Source organism: Schistocerca serialis, chromosome 1, assembly GCF_023864345.2.
Source record: "Schistocerca serialis cubense isolate TAMUIC-IGC-003099 chromosome 1, iqSchSeri2.2, whole genome shotgun sequence".
NCBI classification, from domain to species: domain Eukaryota; kingdom Metazoa; phylum Arthropoda; class Insecta; order Orthoptera; family Acrididae; genus Schistocerca; species Schistocerca serialis.
This window is the reverse complement of record NC_064638.1, coordinates 314,711,921-314,735,444: the sequence shown is the minus strand read 5'-3', so window position 1 is coordinate 314,735,444 and position 23,524 is coordinate 314,711,921. Positions and strand designations below refer to the sequence as shown.

The 23,524-nt window shown below is 40.6% G+C and overlaps 1 protein-coding gene across 2 annotated transcripts in view; it reads left to right on the top strand.

Annotated features, from left to right (window-relative positions):
• LOC126469696 (cyclin-J) overlaps positions 1-23,524 on the top strand; it is a 48,422-nt gene that overhangs the window by 3,184 nt on the left and 21,714 nt on the right. Inside the window, exons 2-3 of one of the 2 annotated variants that reach the window (XM_050096878.1) lie at positions 13,822-13,929; positions 18,354-18,519. In XM_050096878.1, the coding sequence (XP_049952835.1) occupies positions 13,822-13,929; positions 18,354-18,519 (274 nt within the window). Of the gene's footprint in view, positions 1-13,821; positions 13,930-18,347; positions 18,520-23,524 lie in introns of both variants that reach the window. The other variant, XM_050096870.1, reaches the window with a different exon arrangement.

Sequence of the window (23,524 nt, the reverse complement as noted above, 5' to 3'; positions counted from 1 at the left end):
TTTGATATTAACAAATGTCTGTTCTTCAGAAATGTTTTTCTTGCCATTGCCAGTGTACATTTTATATCCTCACTACTTTGACCATCATTAGTTATTTTGCTGCCCAAATAGCAAGACTCATTTGCTGTTTTCAGTGTCTCATTTCTTGGTCTGTTTCCATCAGCATTATCTAATTTTATCCAACTGCAATCCATTATCCTTGTTTTGCTTTTGTTGGTGTCCATCTTATAACCCCCTTTCAACACCACTGTCCTTTGCATTCAGTTGCACTTACAGTTCTTTTGCTGTCTCTGACAGAATTAAAATGTCATCGGCAAACCCCAAAGTTTTTATTATTTCTCCCTCAATTTTTTGCACAGTGTACAGGTAGAATAACATCAGGGGTAGGCTACAACCCTGTCTTACTCCCTTCTCAACCACTGTTTCTCTTTCATAACCTTCAACTGATGTAACTGCCATCTGTTTTCTGTACAAGTTGTAAATAGCTTTTCACTCCCAGTATTTAACCCTTGCAAACTTCAGAATTTCAAGGAGAGTACCCCATTCAGCATTGTCATAAGCTTTCTTTAAGTCTACAAGTGATACAAATGTAGGTTTTCCTTTCATTGATCTATCTTCTAAGATAAGTCATAGGATCAGTATTGCCTTGTGTGTTCCTTCATTTCTCCGAAATCCAAACTGGTCTTCCCCCAAGGCTGTCTTCTACCAGTTTTTCCATTTTTCTGTAAAGAATTCATGTTAGTATTTTGCAACTATGATTTATTAAACTGGTAGTTTGGTAATATTCATACCTGTCAGCACTTGCTTGGAATTATTATATTCGTCTTGAAGTCTGAGTGTATTTCACCTATCTGATACATCTAGCACTCACCAGGTGGAAGAATTTGTCATGGCTGGCCCTTCCAAGGCTATCAGTTGTTCTGGCAGTATGTCATCTACGCACAGAGCCTTGTTTTGACTTATGTCTTTCACTGCTCTATCAAATCCTTCTCACAGTTTCATATCTCCCATATCATCTTCATCTGTGTCCTCTTCCATTTCTATAATAGTGCCCTAAAGTTCACCTTTCATGTGTAGACCCTAGCTATAAACTTCTTCCACCATACTGTTGGCCCTTCTTTGCTTAGGATTGGTTTTCCATCTGCACGTGTAATATTCTTTCAGTGGCTTCTCTTTTCCAGGGTTCCACAAGTTCTGGAAATCAGGATATATCAGCGAATTTCAAACGTATCAAGGAAATTAGGGGGGGAAAAAGGAAAAAAAACTGGAAAAACACTTTTTGTCTCAGTAGCATGAAATTATTTGTTTACTGAGATATCGCGCTTCATCACTGGCTGGGCGCAGCAGAATACGTGTGCCGCTTCCCTACTTCATCATTCAAACTGCTTCTCCCCTTCCTACCCCTCCCCCCAGCTTGCAATCAGTGCTGCCACCACTACTTGCGGCTAGCCTAGCAGCTGCCGGTGAGAGGTGTGAGGAGTGATTTGTTTGGATCTAATTCTGAGAGATTGTTGACACAATGGTGGAAGATAGCGGTCATGTGCGTACTAGTTGTGTCTGCGTGATTGTGTGTGTGTGTGTGTGTGTGTGTGTGTGTGTGTGTGTGTGTGTGTGTGTGTGCGCGCGCGCGCGCTCTCATTTTCTGACAAAGGCTATGGCCAAAAATTTAGTTGTGAGAGAGTGATTGTCTTTTCTGTGTGTCTGTCTGTGGCTCAGCGATCATCTTTACAGTGAGTTGCTACCTATCCTCATTAGTACTGATTCTCAGACTATTTGCCCAAGTTATCTGTTGTGGGTGATGACTGTGGTCTCATTTCATCAAAATGGTGTCTGTGACATGTGAATAGCTGGCCACATGAGTGGACTTCCATGATGGGTCAAAACCACAGGCCATTTCTGTGGGTATCTCTAACAGATAGGGCCTGCCAATCTCAAGCCCATAGTTTCCTACTCATGTGCAGGCCTTGCCTGTCGGATCTAGTCTAACCAATCTGCCTGCAGTCCGGGTCTGTCCGTGTGTGGTATAATGTGGTGGATTTCCATGGTTTATCCACGGACCCACGACTGTGGTGCTCCTCAGCAGGCCAGAGGCCATGGGCGATGGATTTCAAGAATTGCAACTGTCTCACCGCAAATACATTGTACAGTGTAGTGTTTTATAGAAATTTTATTTATGTAGTACCTTTGGCACTTCGAAAGAAGTTCGTATATTAGAAAGTATGGATGATAAGAAGAAGAAAATTGTGACATCGCTGGCAGTTTGTACTATGTACTCATGAATTTCTTGAAGGAAATAGCACACAATACCTGTAGAATTATGGACATAACATACTGGGTAATAACCAACAATAACATACATAGTAGAAGCAACATTTTGTTGGCGGTCACCTATAGTGTTGGTTTACGCAACTCTTCCCCACCTTATATTTTTCTTTCAAGAGGCCTACTTTTTTCTAAAGTTATTTCTGAAAGCAGTGAAGACATTTTAAACCTGCCTTGCGTCTGCAACAAAATACATTTTTTGTCATCAAATGTGGTTTGCTTTATTGAAATAAAATAACATCACTGGCCTTAATGAAACAATTGATAACAAATAGACCCGAACTTTTCGACTCTGTAAGTGCAGAACAGGGAATCGGTGATCATAAGGCCGTTGCAGCATCCCTGAATATGGAAATTAATAGTAATATAAAAAAGGGAGGAAGGTTTATCTGTTTAGCAAGAGTAATAGAAGACAGATTTCAGACTACCTAACAGATCAAAACGAAAATTTGTTCCGACACTGACAATGTTGAGTGTTTACGGAAAAAGTTGAAGGCAATCGTAAAATGCGTTTTAGACAGGTACGTGCCAAGTAAAACTGTGAGGGACGGGAAAAACCTACCGTGGTACAACAACAAAGTTAGGAAACTACTGCGAAAGCAAAGAGAGCTTCACTCCAAGTTTAAACGCAGCTAAAACCTCTCAGACAAACAGAAGCTAAAAGATGTCAAAGTTAGCATAAGGAGGGCTATGCGTGAAGCGTTCAGTGAATTCGAAAGTGAAATTCTATGTACCGACTTGACAGAAAATCCTAGGAAGTTCTGGTCTTACGTTAAATCAGTAAGTGGCTCGAAACAGCATATCCAGACACTCCGGGATGATGATGGCATTGAAACAGAGGATGACACTCGTAAAGCTGAAATACTAAACACCTTTTTCCAAAGCTGTTTCACAGAGGAAGACCGCACTGCAGTTCCTTCTCTAAATCATCGCACAAACGAAAAAATGGCTGACATCGAAATAAGTGTCCAAGGAATAGAAAAGCAACTGGAATCACTCAAGTTTTCTGTTCTTCCTCCAGTCTTGTTACTGCTAGTTGGCAGTTGCAGCTTACGATACAGCGATTAGAGGCATGGACTGCGAAGACGGGTTTTACCTTTTCTGCAGACAAATGTGTGTGTGTGTTCATTTTAATCGTTCTCGACGTCTTTTTACCTCCCCTGAATTGCGTCTGAGGGACACCATTCTTCCTTTTAGCGACACTGTGCGGTTCCTGGGCCTCACTTTTGATTCCAAGTTGTCGTGGTTGCCTCACCTTAAAGACCTCAAGGTGCGGGCCCTGAAGGCACTGAATATTTTGAAGTGTCTGAGCCATCGGTCCTGGGGAGCCGATCGGGCGCGTCTGCTGCAGTTTTATAGGGCTTTCGTCCAATCGCGTCTTGACTATGGTTGCACAGTGTATGGGTCAGCAAGGCCTTCGTATCTGAAGATTCTTGACGCAGTACACCATGAGGGTATCAGGCTGGCCACTGGTGCCTTCCGTACCAGTCCCATCCCCAGCCTGTGTGCTGAGGCAGGGGAACCGCAGCACGTCATCCGGCGGAAACTCCTCATGGTGCGACGGGTGTGTCAATTCCTTGCCTGTCCTACCTCCCCTGCGTACCCTACCATTGCCCGACCGCCTATGGAACGTCTCTTTTCCAGTCGTCCCAGGGCAACGAGACCATTTGGGATTCGTGCCAAGCATTTGCTTGAGTCCCTTGGTGTGGAGCGTGTGGCTCCCCAACGACAAGGTTTTACTCGCCTGCCTCCCTGGTTGCTCCAGAGGCCCAGCGTCCTTTTAGCCTTGTCAGAGTACCGGAGGAGCTGCACTCCTGCGTTTGTTTTTACCTCCTTATTTTATGATATTGTAAACCAGCATCCCGACCATGTACCAGTATTTACGGATGGTTCTAAACAGGGGGACTCTGTTGGTTGTGCTGTTGTTTTTCCTGATCGGGTCGTCAAGTTACGGCTTCCTGCGGCATTTACCATCTTTGATGCTGAATTGTTTGCGATCTTGCGGGCATTGGAGCAGATGAGATGTGTTCCCAGTCTTAAGTTCGTCATCTGTTCTGACTCCCTGAATGCCCTTCAGACCATGCAACACTTGTACCCAGCGGATACGGTCGTCCAGCACATCCATGATGCCCTACTCCACCGGCAACGGCAGGGGAAGGAAGTTTCCTTCTGCTGGGTGCCGGGGCACATGGGTATTAGGGGAAACGAACTGGCGGATGTGGCTGCCAAAGATGCCTGGTCCCTCCCTCACGCTGTTGCATGTGCCGTCCCCCTCCATGCTATTACCTCCCTCCTGCGTTTTCGTGTTCTGCGTCAGTGGGAAGAGGAGTGGCTGGCAGTTGGTGAAAATAAGCTGCGTCTGGTCAAGGCCACCACGCGGCCATGGCGTACGTCCTACCAGTCATGCAGGCGGGATGAGGTTCTCCTCACTCGCCTCCGCATCGGGCACAGTCCCTTATCGCATGGTTTTTTACTCCGGCGGGAGGACCCCCCAATCTGCAGTGCTTGTGGCGTCCAGATTACTGTCCGCCTTATTTTACTTGACTGTCTTTTATTCTCTGACCAGAGGGCGGTGGTTTCTTTGCCACCGGATTTGCCCTCTATTTTACGAGATGACGCAACGACTGTAGTTAAGGTCCTACGGTTTTGTGTCCTGTCCAATTTGTTGCCTCGGATTTTAGGGAGAGGGTTTTAATGTGCTGCTGGGTGACTGGCTCACCCAGGTTTTAGGTAACAGGTCCGCCAATCACGATTACCTCCTTGTTTCCCTTCGGGCTCTGTTCTCTTTTCGTTGTTTCCCTTCCTTTTTAGTGTCTTCCTTCTCCTCTTGTTTTGCCTCTGTATGTGAGGATTTGGAACTGCGTCAGGTCTGTGTCTTTTAGCTGTTCTCCTTGTTCGCTGTTCGTCTTAGTCCCTTCACTGTATGTGTTCCTGTTTTTATGCGTTTGGGCGCTGATGACCCCGCTGTTTAGCGCCCGTAAACCTCAAACACACACACACACACACACACACACACACACACACACACACAGGAATCACTCAACAGAGGAAAGTCCACTGGACCTGACGGGATACCAATTCGATTTTACACAGAGTACGTGAAAGAACACACACACACACACACACACACACACACACACACACACACACACACACACACACAGGAATCACTCAACAGAGGAAAGTCCACTGGACCTGACGGGATACCAATTCGATTTTACACAGAGTACGTGAAAGAACTTGCCCCCCTTCTAACAGCCGTGTACCGCAAGTCTCTAGAGGAATGGAAGGTTCCAAATGATTGGAAAAGAGCACAGGTAGTTCAAGTTTTCAAGAAGGGTCATCGAGCAGATGCGCAAAACTATAGACCTATATCTCTGACATCAATCTGTTGTAGAATTTTAGAACATGTTTTTTGCTCGCGTATCATGTCGTTTTTGGAAACCCAGAATCTACTATGTAGGAATCAACATGGATTCCGGAAACAGCTATCGTGTGAGACCCAACTCTCCTTATTTGTTCATGAGACCCAGAAAATATTAGATACAGGCTCCAAGGTAGATGCTATTTTCCTTGACTTCCGGAAGGCATTCGATACAGTTCCGCACTGTCGCCTGATAAACAAAGTAAGAGCCTACTGAATATCAGACCAGCTGTGTGGCTGGATTGAAGAGTTTTTAGCAAACAGAACACAGCATGTTGTTATCAATGGAGAGACGTCTACAGACGTTAAAGTAACCTCTGGCGTGCCACAGGGGAGTGTTATGGGACCATTGCTTTTCACAATATATATAAACAACCTAGTAGATAGTGTCGGAAGTTCCATGTGGCTTTTTGTGGGTGATGCTGTAGTATACAGAGAAGTTGCAGCATTAAATTGTAGCGAAATGCAGGAAGATCTGCAGCGGATAGGCACTTGGTGCAGGGAGTGGCAACTGACCCTTAACATAGATAAATGTAATGTATTGCGAATACATAGAAAGAAGGATCCTTTATTGTATGATTATATGATAGCGGAACAAACACTGGTAGCAGTTACTTCTGTAAAATATCTGTGAGTATGCGTGCGGAACGATTTGAAGTGGAATGATCACATAAAATTAATTGTTGGTAATGCGGGTGCCAGGTTGAGATTCATTGGGAGAGTCCTTAGAAAATGTAGTCCATCAACAAAGGAGGTGGCTTACAAAACACTCGTTCGACCTGTACTTGAGTGTTGCTCATCAGTGTGGGATCCGTACGAGATCGGGTTGACAGAGGAGATAGAGAAGATCCAAAGAAGAGCGGCGCGTTTCGTCACAGGGTTATTTGGTAACCGTGATAGCGTTACGGAGATGTTTTGCAAACTCAAGTGGCAGACTCTGCAAGAGAGGCACTCTGCATCGCAGTGTAGCTTGCTGTCCAGGTTTCGAGAGGGTGCGTTTCTGGATGAGATATCGAATATACTGCTTCCCCCTACTTATACCTCCTGAGGAGATCACGAATGTAAAATTAGAGAGATTAGAGCCCGCACGGAGGCTTTCACACAGTCGTTCTTCCTGCGAACCATATGCGACTGGAACAGAAAAGGGAGGTAATGACAGTGGCACGTAAAGTGCCCTCCACCACACACCGTTGGGTGGCTTGCGGAGTATAAATGCAGATGTAGCTGTAGATATGGTCTCATATTGTGTTTGGCCTACGAAGCGCCATTGTCCAATGCAACCTTTCCTGTTGTGTAGAGTACATGGTAAATGTCACAAGTCCTTCCTTACACAAACATGCCCCTTTACCCGGCAATAGTAATACATACTGCAATATTTTGCAAAAAAATTAACTGATGATGTCACACAAGTATTATTCAGTTATTGGACAACTGTGATACCAAAATAGTAGACACCATACAGTATTAAAATACTACAAGATATTAGTACATTTTAAGTAACAGAAATACAAATGTAAATTAGGAGGCCCTTATTGGTCACAATTATTTCGTACGTATTTGTTTTTTATTTGAAAATCACAGTACGAAGCAAATGCACACAAAGATGCAAAATGCATACTGTACATGATACAGAATTTTACTGAAGCATGTGCACAAAATGCTTCCCCTCTGTTTCAATGCACAGTTGTAGTCGCCATTCGAATGATTTGTCAAAAGCTGCGAGGGTGTCACGTGAGAGATCAGTGCATGTGTTGATGAAATGTTGCTTCATATCGTCTGTCGTAGTTGGTATTTGAGCATACACTTTATGTTTGATTGCTCCCCACAGAAAAAAATCAAGATGGGTCAGACCAGGAGTTCGGGCTGGCCACTTCACTTCAGCACGTCGTCCTATCCAACAATCCGGGAACTTTCCATTTAACAGCTCTGTAGCTCACACAAGAAGAGTGAGCAGGACAGCCGTCATGTTGGAATCACATGCACTGACTCATAGTTAGTGATACCTCTTCCAGCAAAATGGGCAGAACGTTTCGCAGGAACTGTGCGTAGTTTTTGCCATTTAGTACACTCGGAATGATGTACGGCCCCACAATGACATTTCCGATGATGCTGCACCACATGTTAACACTCCACGCCTGCTGATGCTGTACCTGTCGAAGCCAATGAGGGTTCTCTGTTGACCAGTAATGCATATTATGCAAATTCACATTACCGTGGTTGGTGAAATTCGCTTCATGAGTAAAAAGCACCCGTTGAAAAAACATTGGATCATTTTGTAGGCACTGCAGAGCAAACCGGCAAAATTCATGGCGCCATTCGAAATCCACACTGGAGAGTGCTTGTTGTAATGAGAGGTGAAACGGGTGAAATCTATGCTGGTGCAATATGCATAGAACACTTCTCTGACTTATACCACATTCCAAGGCGATACGTCGCAACGAAACAGTAGGGTTGTTACGTGCAAACGCTAGAACTCCCTCTTCATGTACCTTGCCAGTTGCAGTTTTCTGCCTTGTCCTCTGTATCCATGATCCCGATTCAAGTAGTTTCTTGCAAATACATGCAAGAAGTTTGTGCGTAGGATGCTCACAATCGGGATACAGCTCTCAAAATCGCTTTATTGCTCTAACAGCATTTCTTCTGCTTTCACCATACACTAGAAGCGTATCTTAACTTTTCTTCGTTGGTGTACATGTCTGCTCCAAGAAACTTTGACGGAAGTGCAATGTCTCATTACTCCACCAGCACATTCATACCCTTCTATCCAGCTATCTCGTGCATCACCTTGCGATGTTATCGAGAAGCAGGAAAACAATGCCTTCCCTGTTAAGTTCCTCAGTGGTCAACAGGAAAGGTCGCTTTGAACAATGCCGCTTCGAAGGACGAACGTGATATGAGAACACATCTGTGTCTCAAAAACTATTCGCCTAAATATTATGATGTACACATATTTGAAACAGTCTTTTTAAGCCCATCATGTTACGCTAAAATTTAACATACGGTTCCATTTTTAAAAAACCAAAGACGGCCTCATATCTCTGTAATAAAAAATAGCACGAACATGAAATGTGATGTAGCCATGTAGCCCCTATCCCTGCAATTCACTGTCCAAAAAGCATCTTTGTATCTATTACGGTTGGGGAGATACAAGGGGTGTTATGACTTAGCTGCCTCTCTCTTTATATCTATCTACTCATCCCCTAAGATCCCCTTGACTGGCCCATCAGCTGCAGAATTTATTTTGGGCAAATCTAATTGTGCACTCGATGTTGCATTAAACCATATTTGTACTTATTATTATATGTGGTATGGCATTATCTGGTCATGACTATCTCATGACTCCTGATGTTTAGGCCGATTCCACTCAGTCTGTCCTGCTCATCTTCATACATTGACTGTAGTGTCAATTAGTCAGTTACAATAAAATCAGTTTGTATTTATCATAGCTGCATTTTTATCTTGATATATCTTAATAATGAACCAACTTTAAAGTTTGATTTCTGTAAAGACTACTGTACTGAGAATGCAATATATAATCTCATGAACTGTTCTGTTACAACTAAACCAAAAAAATTAGCTATTTGGCATTTTCTGTGATCTTCACAACATCTTTGATTGTGTAAATTATAGCAGGGAAACTAAAATGTCATGACACTGAAGGCATCTCTTTGCATAGATGGAGTCTTGTCTTAATAATCCAAAGATATTGCATTTATGAGTCATGCAGCAGGAAGATGACTTAATTCAGAAGAGGAAGTATAAGGGTCATATTTAAAGTAAGAACCGATTTGTAATGGGGTAAGAGAAACTTTATTTATGAACATAAATTGTATTGCAATCTTCAGTGTGCACATTTTTTTTCACTTTTCAACATAGTCACCATGAATATTTAAACATTTGTCAAGTTGTGGCACCAGCTTTTGGATCCTAGCATGTAAGAACTCTGCTGCCTGATGGTTAAACCAGTTAGGAACATTTTCTTTCAACATGTCATCATTTTCAAAGTGATTTCCACCAAGAAATTCCTTCAGTGTTGGAAACATATGAACATCTGATGGCGCTAAGTCAGGGCTGTGGGGTGGATGGGGGGGGGGGGGGGGTCATTGGTCATATACATTATCTTCTGGGGAAATGTTATAGTAGCTTGTTCCTGGCACAGACAGCAGCAATGGAAAAGGAACTTGCATATTTTTTATGAGCGCAGGTACAATACAAGATAAATGGGATTCTGTGTTTAGATTACTATGAGATGCTAGGTGTTTAATCTCTGATGTGATGTGATGTGATGTAAGATACTGTGGTGCTTGCACACTGAGGAGCCGATGAAGTAAGCATATCGTATGGTAGTTATGTAACTTGTCTGACCTCCCTAAGTGGGCATAGGGAGCATTGACGTTATCATCTAGACAAATGTTGCAGATGAATTGTATACAAGCATTCACGGTTAGTTCTGACTGTCTAGTGTTGTTTTATGAGTACATGACACTAGTGGATGTTTGGTAGAAAGAATGATTGTGAGAGTTTGTTTCACATCCTGTGGATATATGTTTCAAAAATTTTTGAGGGCATTGATAAAAGTGGAAGTCATTCTATGACTGGCAACAATATTTTCTGTGCGATTGAAATGCTCATCCAAAATTACACACAGATTCTTCACTGTTTTCTGGGATGATGATATAATATTGTTGAGCAGAATAGGAGACAGACATTTGTGGAGCTGTGACCATAGTAATTTCTGATGGCATGCCAAGATTACTTGTGACTTTTTCGTATTTAGTTTTAGTCCCACCCTTCAGGCCCATGTCACTATCGAAGGCAGCTCATCATTTATCTGGATGATAGTGGTATTGATATCTGGAGGTATGGCACTTCAATGGAGTTGGAGGTCAATGACATAGAAATGATATTTACAGGAGGACAAGATCAATGAGATAACATTTACATGTGAAGAAAACAGAAGTATTCCTGGCACTGACCACTGTGGCGTCCTTCATCCTCTAGTGCCAATGTATAAAGTGCACCAATCACAAATAAGTGTCTTGTACCATACCGTTGTTGCTTTAAAATTGCAAGCCCATACCTATTCTGTCATTACTGCTTCAGCTAAAACACTGCTAAGCTGTGCTGTCATACATCCAAGTTAGCAGCAGTAGTGTAAAATAAACAGCAAGCTTGGTTAAAAAAGAAGTATGATTTGAGCAAGAAATACCCAGATTGCAAGCTAGTGGCACAATCCCACAATGAGGCAGTTGTCTGAGAGATAATTAGCAGTTGAGTAAGTGGTTGGCTGAGATCAGATGCAACTGCGCTGCTTAATGCTTAGTGTGTGTCGTCACTGTGGGCTTGTACGTGGCATCGGAGTGATATAATGAAAGTTTATTTTGTTATTGTTTAGTTAAACTGTGATTTAGCTCATACAATTTAAGTTTATTTTATCATTGTTTAATTAAACTGTGATGTGCTTGCAGGATGACTTTTTATTCTCACATACAACACATTGCTTTCTGTTTTTCAAGTAGTTTTCTAACCACAGTTGTGCACCATGTGATTGTCACATTTTTCTGAGCCGATGTTAAACTTGACAGTGTCAGCTTTGCAGAAGTGAAGTAGCATTGGTACTGTAGCCTCACATATGTCAGTGGCATATTTTGGGTCATTAGTTACCTTAATTAATGCAGTGCAGTGTTTGTGCTGTAGTGTTTACAAAAGCCGAACAGATAATGTGTCATATAAGTTGAATTCGCAGAAATGTTCAGTAGTTTGACTGTGAATAATATATTCCACAGCTTTGGATACAGTGGATAATATGCTGATTGATCGTTAATCACAAGGTGATTGCGGGTTCTTGGTTTTAGGGGTAGGGCTGACTGTGCTTCCTTTCCATGAAGAATGGGTATGTTTCATTCTCAGAGCAAAATTGAGTTTCTCTGTTAAGATAGAAACTAAGCTAGTGGCAGGATTCTTGATCATGGTTATGCTGATACCATTGTTGCCTATTGCTTCAGAGGAGATCCTCAGTATTGTTTTTCTCTTTGTATTTGTGTTTTAGGCATTGTGTTTGGTAAATACTTTGATGTTTCTAGTGGGCACAGTTCTTTGCGGCGTGAGAGTTGACTTCCATTTATCGGCTGACATCTGAAACACACTTTTTGATTTTGTCTTTCCAATGCCCAAGCTACTGAGATTCTCCCACAGAACAGCTTCTGTGTATTACATATAAAGCAACAAGCATGTCTGACTTCAACAATGTGAATGCTTTGTACCCTGCCTTACAGTTTTCTGTAGTGTTTGTAACGTTCAGGTTTCTGATTTGCCTTGAAATGTCTGACAAGCATCCCCGTTGTTCATCGTTTGGCATAGTTCAGTTGTCAGCTGAGGAGTACCAGTGTTTCTTATGTGGATATATGTATCAGAGCGTGTTTGTTATAGAGAGCAGTGGGTTTATTAAAATAAAGTTCTTGGATTTTGCTATCAATTGTGGCCCCTCTGATTATTTAATACCATGAAGTTTCTGAGCACTCAGCTGTTAGGACATCACAGTTGGTTTTTGTAATGTTCCTACATGTTATATGATATGATTTGAGCTTTCAGAGCTGTGAGAAGAAGACCAGGATTATTACTCCATGTGCTGAGAGGCCTGGAGCTAACATTTGATCTCTATCTCCTACTTTGTCAGTCTTTTCTCTCTCTCTCTCTCTCTCTCTCTCTCTCTCTCTCTCTCTCTCTCTCTTGCAATTTACTCTTGAGTGTGACTGCAGTCTTTCTTCAGTAGGGTTCAGGGTTCAGTTTGCATAAGGCATTGAGTTTGAGATCAGAATGTACATTTGCAACACCAACATCAACACCACCAAGTTTGTTTTTCCTGACCACCCTAAGAAATATATATCCTGGGAGATGAGCAGATGAGGATATGTGTGGTTGTAGCCACGTTTCGGACAAGACGATTGTATGGAAGTTTTAGTTGGTGGAAGAGGAGGCTCTTTCCTTCATGATGTGCAGGTGAGGTTGGACATAACAGTGTATTACTAACAGCTCTGGCACATGCTTCCGGGCATCCTGCAGGAGGTCGTTTAAGTTTGTCCCCTGCTCACGGTGAGGGAAAGTGACAGACATATGTGGGAATCGGCATAGCTAAGTGATGACAAAAATTTTATGCACCCATGTAACTTGTACTTACACAATCGCTGAAGGAGAGGAGATCACTAAGTTAAGATTTTCTGAGCTTACAGAAGTATGCAAAATAAAGGAGTATTTGTTGCAAAGAAATATGTTGGGATAGTGCCGACTGAGAGACTATCAACCCTCTGTCTTAAAGGATGAAATGTAGTCAGTGTATGAGTTTTATACTCTCAGGCAGTCATCTGTAAAATGTTACAGGTAGACATCAGGTAGGAAATCAAAAATCCCAGATATTCAAAAGCAAAGTAAAAGAATATCTTGTTTTGATGTATAAATATTACATAATGCTAATGTTTAACGCAAACACATCTTGTTACATAAACACTGTGTTTAATGTGTCAGATAACAACAGTAGCTGAGTAGTAAAAGAGGAGGAGCAGTATGTCCTCACATCCCCTTTGCCCAAAGTAACTCAGTTTTAAATTAATTCCTATAATTATGAGAGTGAGTGGGTTAGCTGTAGTCACATTTTGTAGTTAGTGTGTTTCACCGAAATAGCCCGCAGTGATGCTTCTCCCTGTCAGTGTGTAACTCTGTTTGTTCCACATCTCAAGTCTACTGTTCCTGATGGAATTAATAGAATGTGATGTGTGAATGAATGTATGATGGGAAGAGGGTGACAAATATGCCTGTGGAGTGAAAAAAGAACCAATCATTTAATCTCTCTCTCTCTCTCTCTCTCTCTCTCTCTCTCTCTCTCTCTCTCTCTCTCTATACACACACACACACACACACACACACACACACACACACACACACACAACCTTGTCCATGTTGATCTTCTCATGTTGAAATTGTTGACTTTGGTTAATAACATAACATTTTTCAAAGAAAAAATAAATTAGATGTAACATTTTCCCCTGCTTGGCATTGCAGTTAAATTTATTATTTTACAGATGGCGTTAGTAAGAAAATGGTGGACAACTGATTATGCAAAAGATGTTGTTAGCTCGCTACGTGAAAAAGAGCGTCAGAGGATTCCATTCAACTTTCGTTCTCCTCAGGTAATGAAGTTAAATTTAGTGTTATACTGTCTAGCATCTAATCTGATGTATACACATTGGAAAATCCTGTAAATTTCACTAGTCTGCTTAAAACTCTGAACCATTCATGTTAATCAAGAGCTAAAGTTAGAGAATGACACACTGCTAGATATTAAAAATGTTTTCCATCTTTGTGCCTTTATCACCACTGCACTCCAACTCTACATTTGTGATCTGTCAGATAAATTTGTACCCCACTGATTCATTTGGATTTAGCTAACATGCTGGTTTTCAGTTTCGAACAACTCGCTATTAACACGCTGGAATTTGTATCTCAAATGGCAAGTTTTTGTTACTAAATGTGCCTTCCTGCACTCTATTACCCTCATAATTCTGTGTTTGTGAGAACTGTTCTCTCCTTCCAGTGATAAAAGAACAGGAAACTACAGATTAAATTATTGTTCTAACTTTTCTATTTGTTTGTCCAGTTCCAGTTATTCTGGTTTGGGTAACACAGTTAGGTTCATTCTGGTGTGTGTCTGTTGCACTTGTGCAGCCTACCGTGTACAAATTGGCAATTTATTGGCTAGAATTATTCAAACTGACAAAGCACAAAACACTAATATAAATGTGCACTCATTAGCTGTGTTCTCACCTTGTTACAATATCTACCAGTTATCATCGTACAGTGATATGATTAAAGACAGTCAATCCTTGTGTAGAGGCCACACAACTGTTAAGTGCACAAATGAGAGGTTTAACGATGAAGCATCCTTAATGTTAAAAATGAAATGATTGTTTGCTCATCACAGTCTGAGAGTCTCTCTGTATGTAATGAAACATTTCACTTTGTCTTACTTCCAATTGTGGAACACTATTGTTTTCAGGTAGTCCTCAATTTGACATTCTTTTTGCGAACAAATTTTCATTCATTTTTAATGTTGATGACTAATTATAAAAATTGTAATTGTATAAATATTAGCATTTTCAAACAATGGGAATTCCAGTTTGGAATATCAACAGTGTATGTAAAAGATAGATTGCTACTTACCATAAAGATAACACATTAAGTTACACACACACACACAAAACAAGAACATCTCTCACACACAACTGCCACACCAGCAGCTCAGATCCAAGCTGCCAGAGATGGTGGTCAGGTATGCCTGCTTCCATGAATGAATATGTATGCATTTCCTTTTCTGGCGAAGGCTGTGGCCAGAAGCTAATATCTAAATATTGTTGTGGACTGGCAAGACAGCCAATCCACAGTGACGGGTAACCGAAAGGCACGCGTTTAACTCACGCAGGCTGGCGTGAGGTCTGGAACATTACAATGTAATTAATATAGCAGATAAAGTACGTAGTTGATGTAATACTTAACTTTATTCCATAATTGGAGAACATAGGTCTGACGGTACTGGCTTTATAAGATAACCAGCAAAAGATAAATGGCGCCTTGCTAGGTCGTAGCAATTGACGTAGCTGAAGGCTATGCTAACTATAGTCTCGGCAAATGAGAGCGTAATTGTCAGTGAACCATGGCTAGCAACGTCGGCTGTACAACTGGGGCGAGTGCCAGGACGTCTCTCTAGACCTGCCGTGTGGTGGCGCTCGGTCTGCAATTACTGACAGTGGCGACACGCGGGTCCGACGTATACTAATGGACCGCGGCCGATTTAAAGGCTACCACCTAGCAAGTGTGGTGTCTGGCGGTGACACCACAAATATGTTTTAGTTGTGCCTGTGTGCAACTTAATGTGTCATCTTTACTGTAAACAGCAACTATCTCAGTGTTTTCAAAGATATTTCTGAATTTATGAAACTTGAATGTGAGCCTAAAGTAAAAAATGGGAAAATGAGTAAACTTATTGCCTTATAAATCATAGACAAACAATAGTCATTAATAGAGTTTGTTAACAATATACAAGATTTATAAATAATGGATTGGTTACATACCTTGTCATGAGTGACACTGATGGAAACAGATCTTTAATAAACAAATATATACCATTATCAACTAAAGGAGAATATATGAAAATGCAACAGATGAAGGAAGCAAAAGAGAATACAGATGTCTAAAAACTGAGATTCAGAGAAAAAGTGCAACATGACGAAAGCAGGTATGGCGGAGGAGAAATGTAAGGCTGTAGAAGCCTGCACAACTAGGAGGGGCCCACATCTCGTGGTCGTGCGGTAGCGTTCTCGCTTCTCACGCCCGGGTTCCCGGGTTCAATTCCCGGCGGGGTCAGGAATTTTCTCTGCCTCGTTATGGCTGGGTGCTGTGTGCTGTCCTTAGGTTAGTTAGGTTTAAGTAGTTCTAAGTTCTAGGGGACTGATGACCATCGATGTTAAGTCCCATAGTGCTCAGAGCCATTTTGAACTAGGAGGGGAAAGATGCCATCTTTAGGAAAATGAGAGACTTTTGGAGGAAAGAGAGGCAGCTGTATGAATATCAAGAGCTTAGATGGCAAGAAAATACTAAGCTAAGAAGGGATAGCTGAAATGTGAAAGGAATATACAGTAGGACTGTTCAAAGGAAAAGAACTTGAATACAGTATTATAGAAAGAAAAGAAACAAATGTAGATGAGATGGGAGATACAATGCTGTGAGAAGAATATGATAAGAGCACTAAAAGACGTAAGTTGAAACAAGGCCTCTGGAGTAGGTGACATTCCCTTGGAATTATAGAGGTTCAGCCATGATATAACTATGCCACCTAGTCTGCAAGATATGAGATATGCAAAGTACCCTTAGAATTCAAGAAGAATGTAATAATTCCTCAGAAAGAGCAAGTGCTGACATGTGACAATATTACCAAACAATTAGCTTAATAAGTCATGGTTCAAAATATGGACACAAATTATTTACAGAAGAATGGGAAAACTGGTGTGAGGTTGACCTCAGAGAGGATGAATTTGGAATCCAGGGAAATGTGGGAACACGTGAGGCTGTACTGACCCCATGACTTATTTTAGAAAATAGATTGAAGAAAGGCAAACCTATGTTATAGCATTTATCAATTTAAAGAAAGCTCCTAACATTGTTGATTGGAGTACAATCTTTGAAATTGAACATAGGTGTAAAATATAGGGAATGAAAGATTGTCTAAAATGCACAAGTGAGCCCATATGTGCAAGTAATCGACGGAAAAAAATCTCATGATGGTGTGGAGCCTTAAAAATAATAATGGTACCCAGAGTGGTGATGTAGTCTGTTGATGGAGGTACATTGCTGACATGCTGAAGGTTGTAGTTTGGAATCCCATCAGATGTTTTTTAAATTTTTGTTTTTAAATCTTTAACAGAATGACTTTGATCATAATTTTTATTAAAGTGATTGGTTTAAATGTATATTTTTTATTTCTAATCCTTTGCCACATCATTTTATTCATCACATTGGCTTTTTTACATGTTCTTGTGTTTTCCTCATATCATTCCTTTTTCAGTTGGAATCTTGGTCCTTGTGATGTTAATTACCTTATGTATTAACTTTAATTTTAATTTCTTCTGTTTTATAATTTCATATTTTTGCCCTTGTTATGGCATTCATTATTTCTGTTCCTCATCTTGCTTGAATTTCTTTAATTAATGCAATAAATGTAATAAAAAGTACATTATGACCATTGAATAGACAATATAAGTAGATTATTTCATCTTTAGTTTCTTAAACGATAGGTTGGTGTATTGAAACATTTAAATAATACAATAGATAAATAAAAATAATTAAAATCACATGCACAAAGATTCCAAATGAAAAAGAGTGTGACACTAAGAAAAAATGAGGACAAATAAAAAACTTAATATTGTGTTTAAAATGATGTGGCGAAGGTTTAGCTACAAAAATAACAATGTCAGAGCAATTGTCAGGCTATGAACCGACAACCTTGAGTACATCAGGAATGTACCTTAACCACTTCACTACACCACTACACTGGATAACACTATTATTTTTAAGATTGAAGAGCATCATCCAGAATTATTATTCATGGATTACTCACAAAAGAGGACCTGCTGGGTGTAATACCTATGACTCTAAACTATGGCACTATATAGTTGATTGCACCTCTGGGGACCTTCCTTTGTCAACTAATTTTTTATTATAAAAAAAATTATGCTATTTTGCCATCCACCAGCACTTTTTACATATTATTTAAGTATTATGTTCATTATTAGTCAATTCAAATAACAACTGTGTCTCCTCAGTGTTTCTGTATTATTCAGGTAATAAGATTAGTAATTTTTCTATGTGTATGTAGTTGGTTTCACTAAATCTGAAATACTCTTGTAAATGTGATGGTGACCGTAAAGCCAAACCTGGTTATCTTTTAATTCTGTGACTTATGTGGATACCAAGGTCACCAGTCTCCTCCAATGCTATATGGTCATAGAGGCCTCCTTTCATTTTCTGATATTGCTGTTATTTACTTTTTTTTCAGATACAGTACAGAAGTCATTTAGTTAAATGGATCTGCAACATAGCTGAAGGATTGAAACTTAGTAGTACAACAGTTCATTTGGCTATATATATTCTTGACATTTTTATGGATAACCATAGTATTGCCCTGGAAAGTCTGAACTTACTAACATTAGTATCTGTCTTGTTAGCAGGTAGGTGTGGATGCTTTTTTTATTACTTATAATCCCCTTATTACATTTGATAGCACAAGCAATGCTCAGAGTTGAAAGTTGAATTTCATGCCAAGTGTTACAGGGACCAGTTCTATAACAGTGTGTACAATACTGCTCATAAAAGTACAAAGAACTTGTCACTGTAAGCATAATTGAGTCTTCTTCGCTAATTTGCTTTTGGCCTGAAGGCCATACAGCCATTTGTGATTGAATTATGCATTGCCCGTAGTGGGGCTCATAACTCTTTTGTAAGCATGGAGCTCATAACTCGTTGCAGTACTCATGATTTCTAGTGCTGCAGTCCCACTATCTGGCTATTCTTGTTCTACATAAATACCCTGCAAGCCACCGTACAGTGCATGGCAGAGGGTACCTTGTCACTCCTTTCCCTGTTCCACTTGCAGATGGAGCAACCGAAAAAAAATTACTGTCTGCATGCTTCTGTACAAATCTTTTTTTCTTTTGTCTTGTCTTCGTGGTCCCTACGGGATGTACAAGGGTGGTTTGAAAAGTTCTCAGAATCACCATGAAAGGTCAGCACTAGTGCAACAAGTTGTTAACATGACATTCATAGAACTGTTGCCTGTAAACACGTGCCATGTCAGTAGTCTTAGAAGAGAGCTGTAGCAGTGATGTGGCCCTGTTGTTGTTCCTGCATAAGATTTGCGAAGATGGAAAAAATTGAGATTCGAGCAGTGATTAAGTACTTCGTAAAGAAAGGTATGAAAGCAATGGATATTCATTCCTATTTCCAGAATACACTGGGAGACTCTACTCCTTCATATTCAACTGTTGCCAAGTGGACAAATGAATTTAAATTTGGTTGGGAGAGCTTAGACGATTCATGCAATGGTCGGACAAGATGTGTCACTCCTCCAGAAATCTGCAAAAGTGCACGAAATGGTCACGGAGGATCGCCGATTGAAAGTGTGTGAAATTGCTCGTGCTTGCCAGATGTCATCTGATAGGGTATATCACAATTTAACTGAAGAATTAGAAATGAAAAAATTATCTGCAAGATGGGTGAAGCAATTCTTGACACTGTATCAAAAGCGCATAATGTTTGGCCCGTTTTAGCAGAAACAGACAGGTTTTTTTGCACCAGTTTGTGACCACAGATGAAACTTGGGTGCACTGAGATACCCCAGAGACAAAACAACAGTCAAAGCTGTGGAAACAAGTTTATTCTCCGCCACCAAAGAAAGCAAAGACAATTCCTTCAGCGGGAAAGGTCATGTCGTCAGTGTTCTAAGAGTTGTGAAGGGGATTCTGTTTGTAGATTATCTCCCTACTGTGCAAACAATTACTGGAGAATGCTATGCTAACCTCCTGGACAAATTGCAACAAAAGATACGCGAAAAAAGGCCAGGTTTAGCAAGGAAGAAAGTCATCTTCCATCAAGACAATGTGCGCCAGCACACATGCCATCGCCGTGTCAAAATTACATGGACTAAGGTATGAATTGTTGCCACACCCACCTTTTTCACCTGATATGGCTCTGTCAGACTTCTATCTCCTTCCAAAACTGAAGATTTTTCTTGGTGGATGAAGATTCACTTCAAATGAAGAATTGATAACCAGAGTTGACAACTATTTTGCAGGCCTGGAGCAAACTCATTTTCTAGATGGGATCAAGGCACTGGAACATCATTGGACCTAGTACAGTAATCTACAAGGAGACTACATTGAAAAATAAGAGAGTTTCAGTGATGTAAGTACATTTTTTCTATTCTGTTCCGAGAACTTTTCAAACCACCCTCATATACTAGTGACAGTTGGATCATTCTGCAGTCTTTGTCTTCTCTCCAGGGATTCCCATTAGAGTTCTGGCAGCATTTGTGTAATACTTGCATGTTGATCGAATGTACTGGAAACAAATCTAGCAGCACCCCTCTGAATTGCTTTAATGTCTTTCTTCAATCTAACAAGGTGTGGATCCCAAACACTTGACCGGTTTTCTAGAATGGATTGTTAAAGTGTTCTGTATATGGTTTCCTTCATAGGTGAGGTACACTTTCTTAGAATTCTTCCAATAAACCGAAGTCAGCCATTCACCTTCCCTATAACCAACCTTATGTGTTAATTTCATTTCATATCGTTTTTGCAGTGTTACTCCAATATCTTTAATCTGTTTGACCATGTTAAATAGCCCATCATTAATCCTGTATTCAAATATTACAGGATTGTTTTTCATGTTACCTTTCATTAGGAATGTGGATGCACTCAGCGACTGTGATATGATTCATAAATGATAGAGCACAGCAATCAGTTGTCCTTTTTTGCAGGTTTTCTTCGGCAAATCTAGATTTCGGCTGGTCGTTATCAATGCACTATTTCATAGTATCAATGCATGTGAGTCTCCTGTTGTTCAGATGTCTGTCACAGTTCTTTCAAGACAGTCTTGAGAGAACTGTGACAGACGCCCGAACAACAAAGCACTGACATGCATTGCTACTATGAAATAGTGCATGATAATGGTTAGGCAACAGCCAAAATCTAGATTTAGCGAATAAAAAGTGCAAAAAAGAATGACTGACTGCTGTGCTTCATCATTTGTGGAGGATTGCTTTTCCTACTCATCTGCACTAACTTATAGGTTCCCACATTTAGAGCAAGCAGGCATTCATCACACAACAAAATATTCTATCCAAGTCATCTTCTATCCTTATACAATCACCCAACGATGACACTTTCCTGTATGCCACAGCATGATCGGCAACCAACCACAGATCGCTGCTCACACATCCTGTCAGATTGTTTATGTGTGTATAGAACAAGAGCAGTCCTGTCACATTTCGCCATGACACTCCTGACAGTACTTTATTTCCAATGGACACTTGCCGTCCAGGACAACACGCTGGGTTGTGCATCACTTGAAAAGTCCTGTTCTCAGACTTGAGTTTACAAGATGGCTTCCATGTTGACGACCTGACTCCATTTGCTACAATTTTTCCTGACCTTTCTTCTACAGCCATTTTGACCAACTTTCACATGGTCCCTGTTCCAGTTTTTGACCACTCTTCTTTTTCCAAATTCCACAGTAGTGTGTCCTGTCCGAATGAGGTGGCCAAACGTAGCGCACCAACTGTCCATTTTGCAAATTAATTTTAAGCATCCCTTGCAGGAATAACTTGCATTACACACACCAAAACCCAATTTGGTAGTTTACCTGCTGTGTGTGCTTTTTTTCTTTTTTTTTGGGGGGGGGGGGGAGATTATCATGACAAAGCAATTAAAACATGTAAAACATTAACATAGGTGTAAGAAATTAACAAAACAATGACTTATTAATTAAAACCTTGATAGTTGATAACAAATCTGGACTGGAATTTTTTTTTTGTGAAAGAAAACCCAGTCTCCTCACTGCAGGTGGCTGGTGCACACAACCACACACCAAGCTACTGCAATGCTCGACACTGCTCAAACTATCACGTTTCTGAATTCATCAGAACAAGCATTCAGATGTAACTCATTCTGTTCATCCAGCACTAATTCTAGTCACCATTTTCCGTATACAGGAAACATAGAGGATAATGTGGAAGTGTTGCATAATGCGCGAATTACTGAACCTCCTCAAAGAAATGGAAATTTATATGGACAGAAAATGGCAACTGGAATTACTGCAGAATTAACAGGGTGAGTTTAACCCAAATACTTATTTTGATGTGTTCAAAAACCTACTAGTCTGAGCAGCATCAAGTGCCACAGCAGCTTGGCGTGCGGTCTTGTGCACTGCCAACAGCGGCAAGGACAATGGGCCTTCTTCCACAAGTTCTGCCAGTGAAATCCCACTCTGAATGTGTTATTAACTATCAAGGTTTTAATGAATAGTAATTGTTTTGTTAATTACCTTGTTGTTGTTGTTGTTGTTGTTGTTGTCTTCAGTCCTGAAACTGGTTTGATGCAGCTCTCCATGCTATTCTATCCTGTGCCAGCCTCTCCATCTCCCAGTACCTACTGCACCCTACATCCTTCTGAATCTGCTTAGTGTATTCATCTCTTGGTCTCCCTCTACGATTTTTACCCTCCACGCTCCCCTCCAGTACTAAATTGATGATCCCTTGATGCCTCAGAACATGTCCTACCAACCGATCCCTTCTTCTAGTCAAGTTGTGCCACATACTCCTCTTCTCCCCAATTATCTTCAATACCAACTCAGTTATGTGATCTACCCAGCTAATCTTCAGCATTCTTCTGTAGCACCACATTTCGAAAGTTTCTATTCTCTTCCTGTCTAAACTATTTATCGTCCATGTTTCACTTCCATTCATGGCTACACTCCATACAAATACTTTCAGAAATGACTTCCTGACACTTAAATCAATACTCGATGTTAACAAATTTCTCTTCTTCAGAAACGCTTTCCTTGCCATTGCCAGTTTACATTTTATATCCTCTCTACTTCGACCATCATCAGTTATTTTGGTCCCCAAATAGCAAACCTGATCTACTACTTTGTGTCTCATTTCCTAATCTAATTCCCTCAGCATCACCTGAGTTAACTTGACTACGTTCCATTATCCTGGTTTTGCTTTTGTTGTTGTTCATCTTATATCCACCTTTCAAGACACTGTCCATTCCGTTCAACTGCTCTTCCAACTCCTTTGCTGTCTCTGACAGAATTAAAATGTCATCGGCAAACCTCAAAGTTTTTATTTCTTCTCCATGGATTTTAATACCTACTTCGAATTTTTCCTTTGTTTCCTTTACTGCTTGCTCAATATACAGATTGAATAACATCGGGGAGATGCTACAACCCTGTCTCACTCCCTTCCCAACCACTGCTTCCCTTTCATGTCCCTCGACTCTTATAACTGCCATCTGGTTTCTGTACAAATTGTAAATAGCGTTTTGCTCCCTGTATTTTACCCCTGCCACCTTCAGAATTTGAAAGAGAGTATTCCAGTCAACATTGTCAAAAGCTTTCTCTAAGTCTACAAATGCTAGAAACGTAGGTTTGCCTTTCCTTAATCTTTCTTCTAAG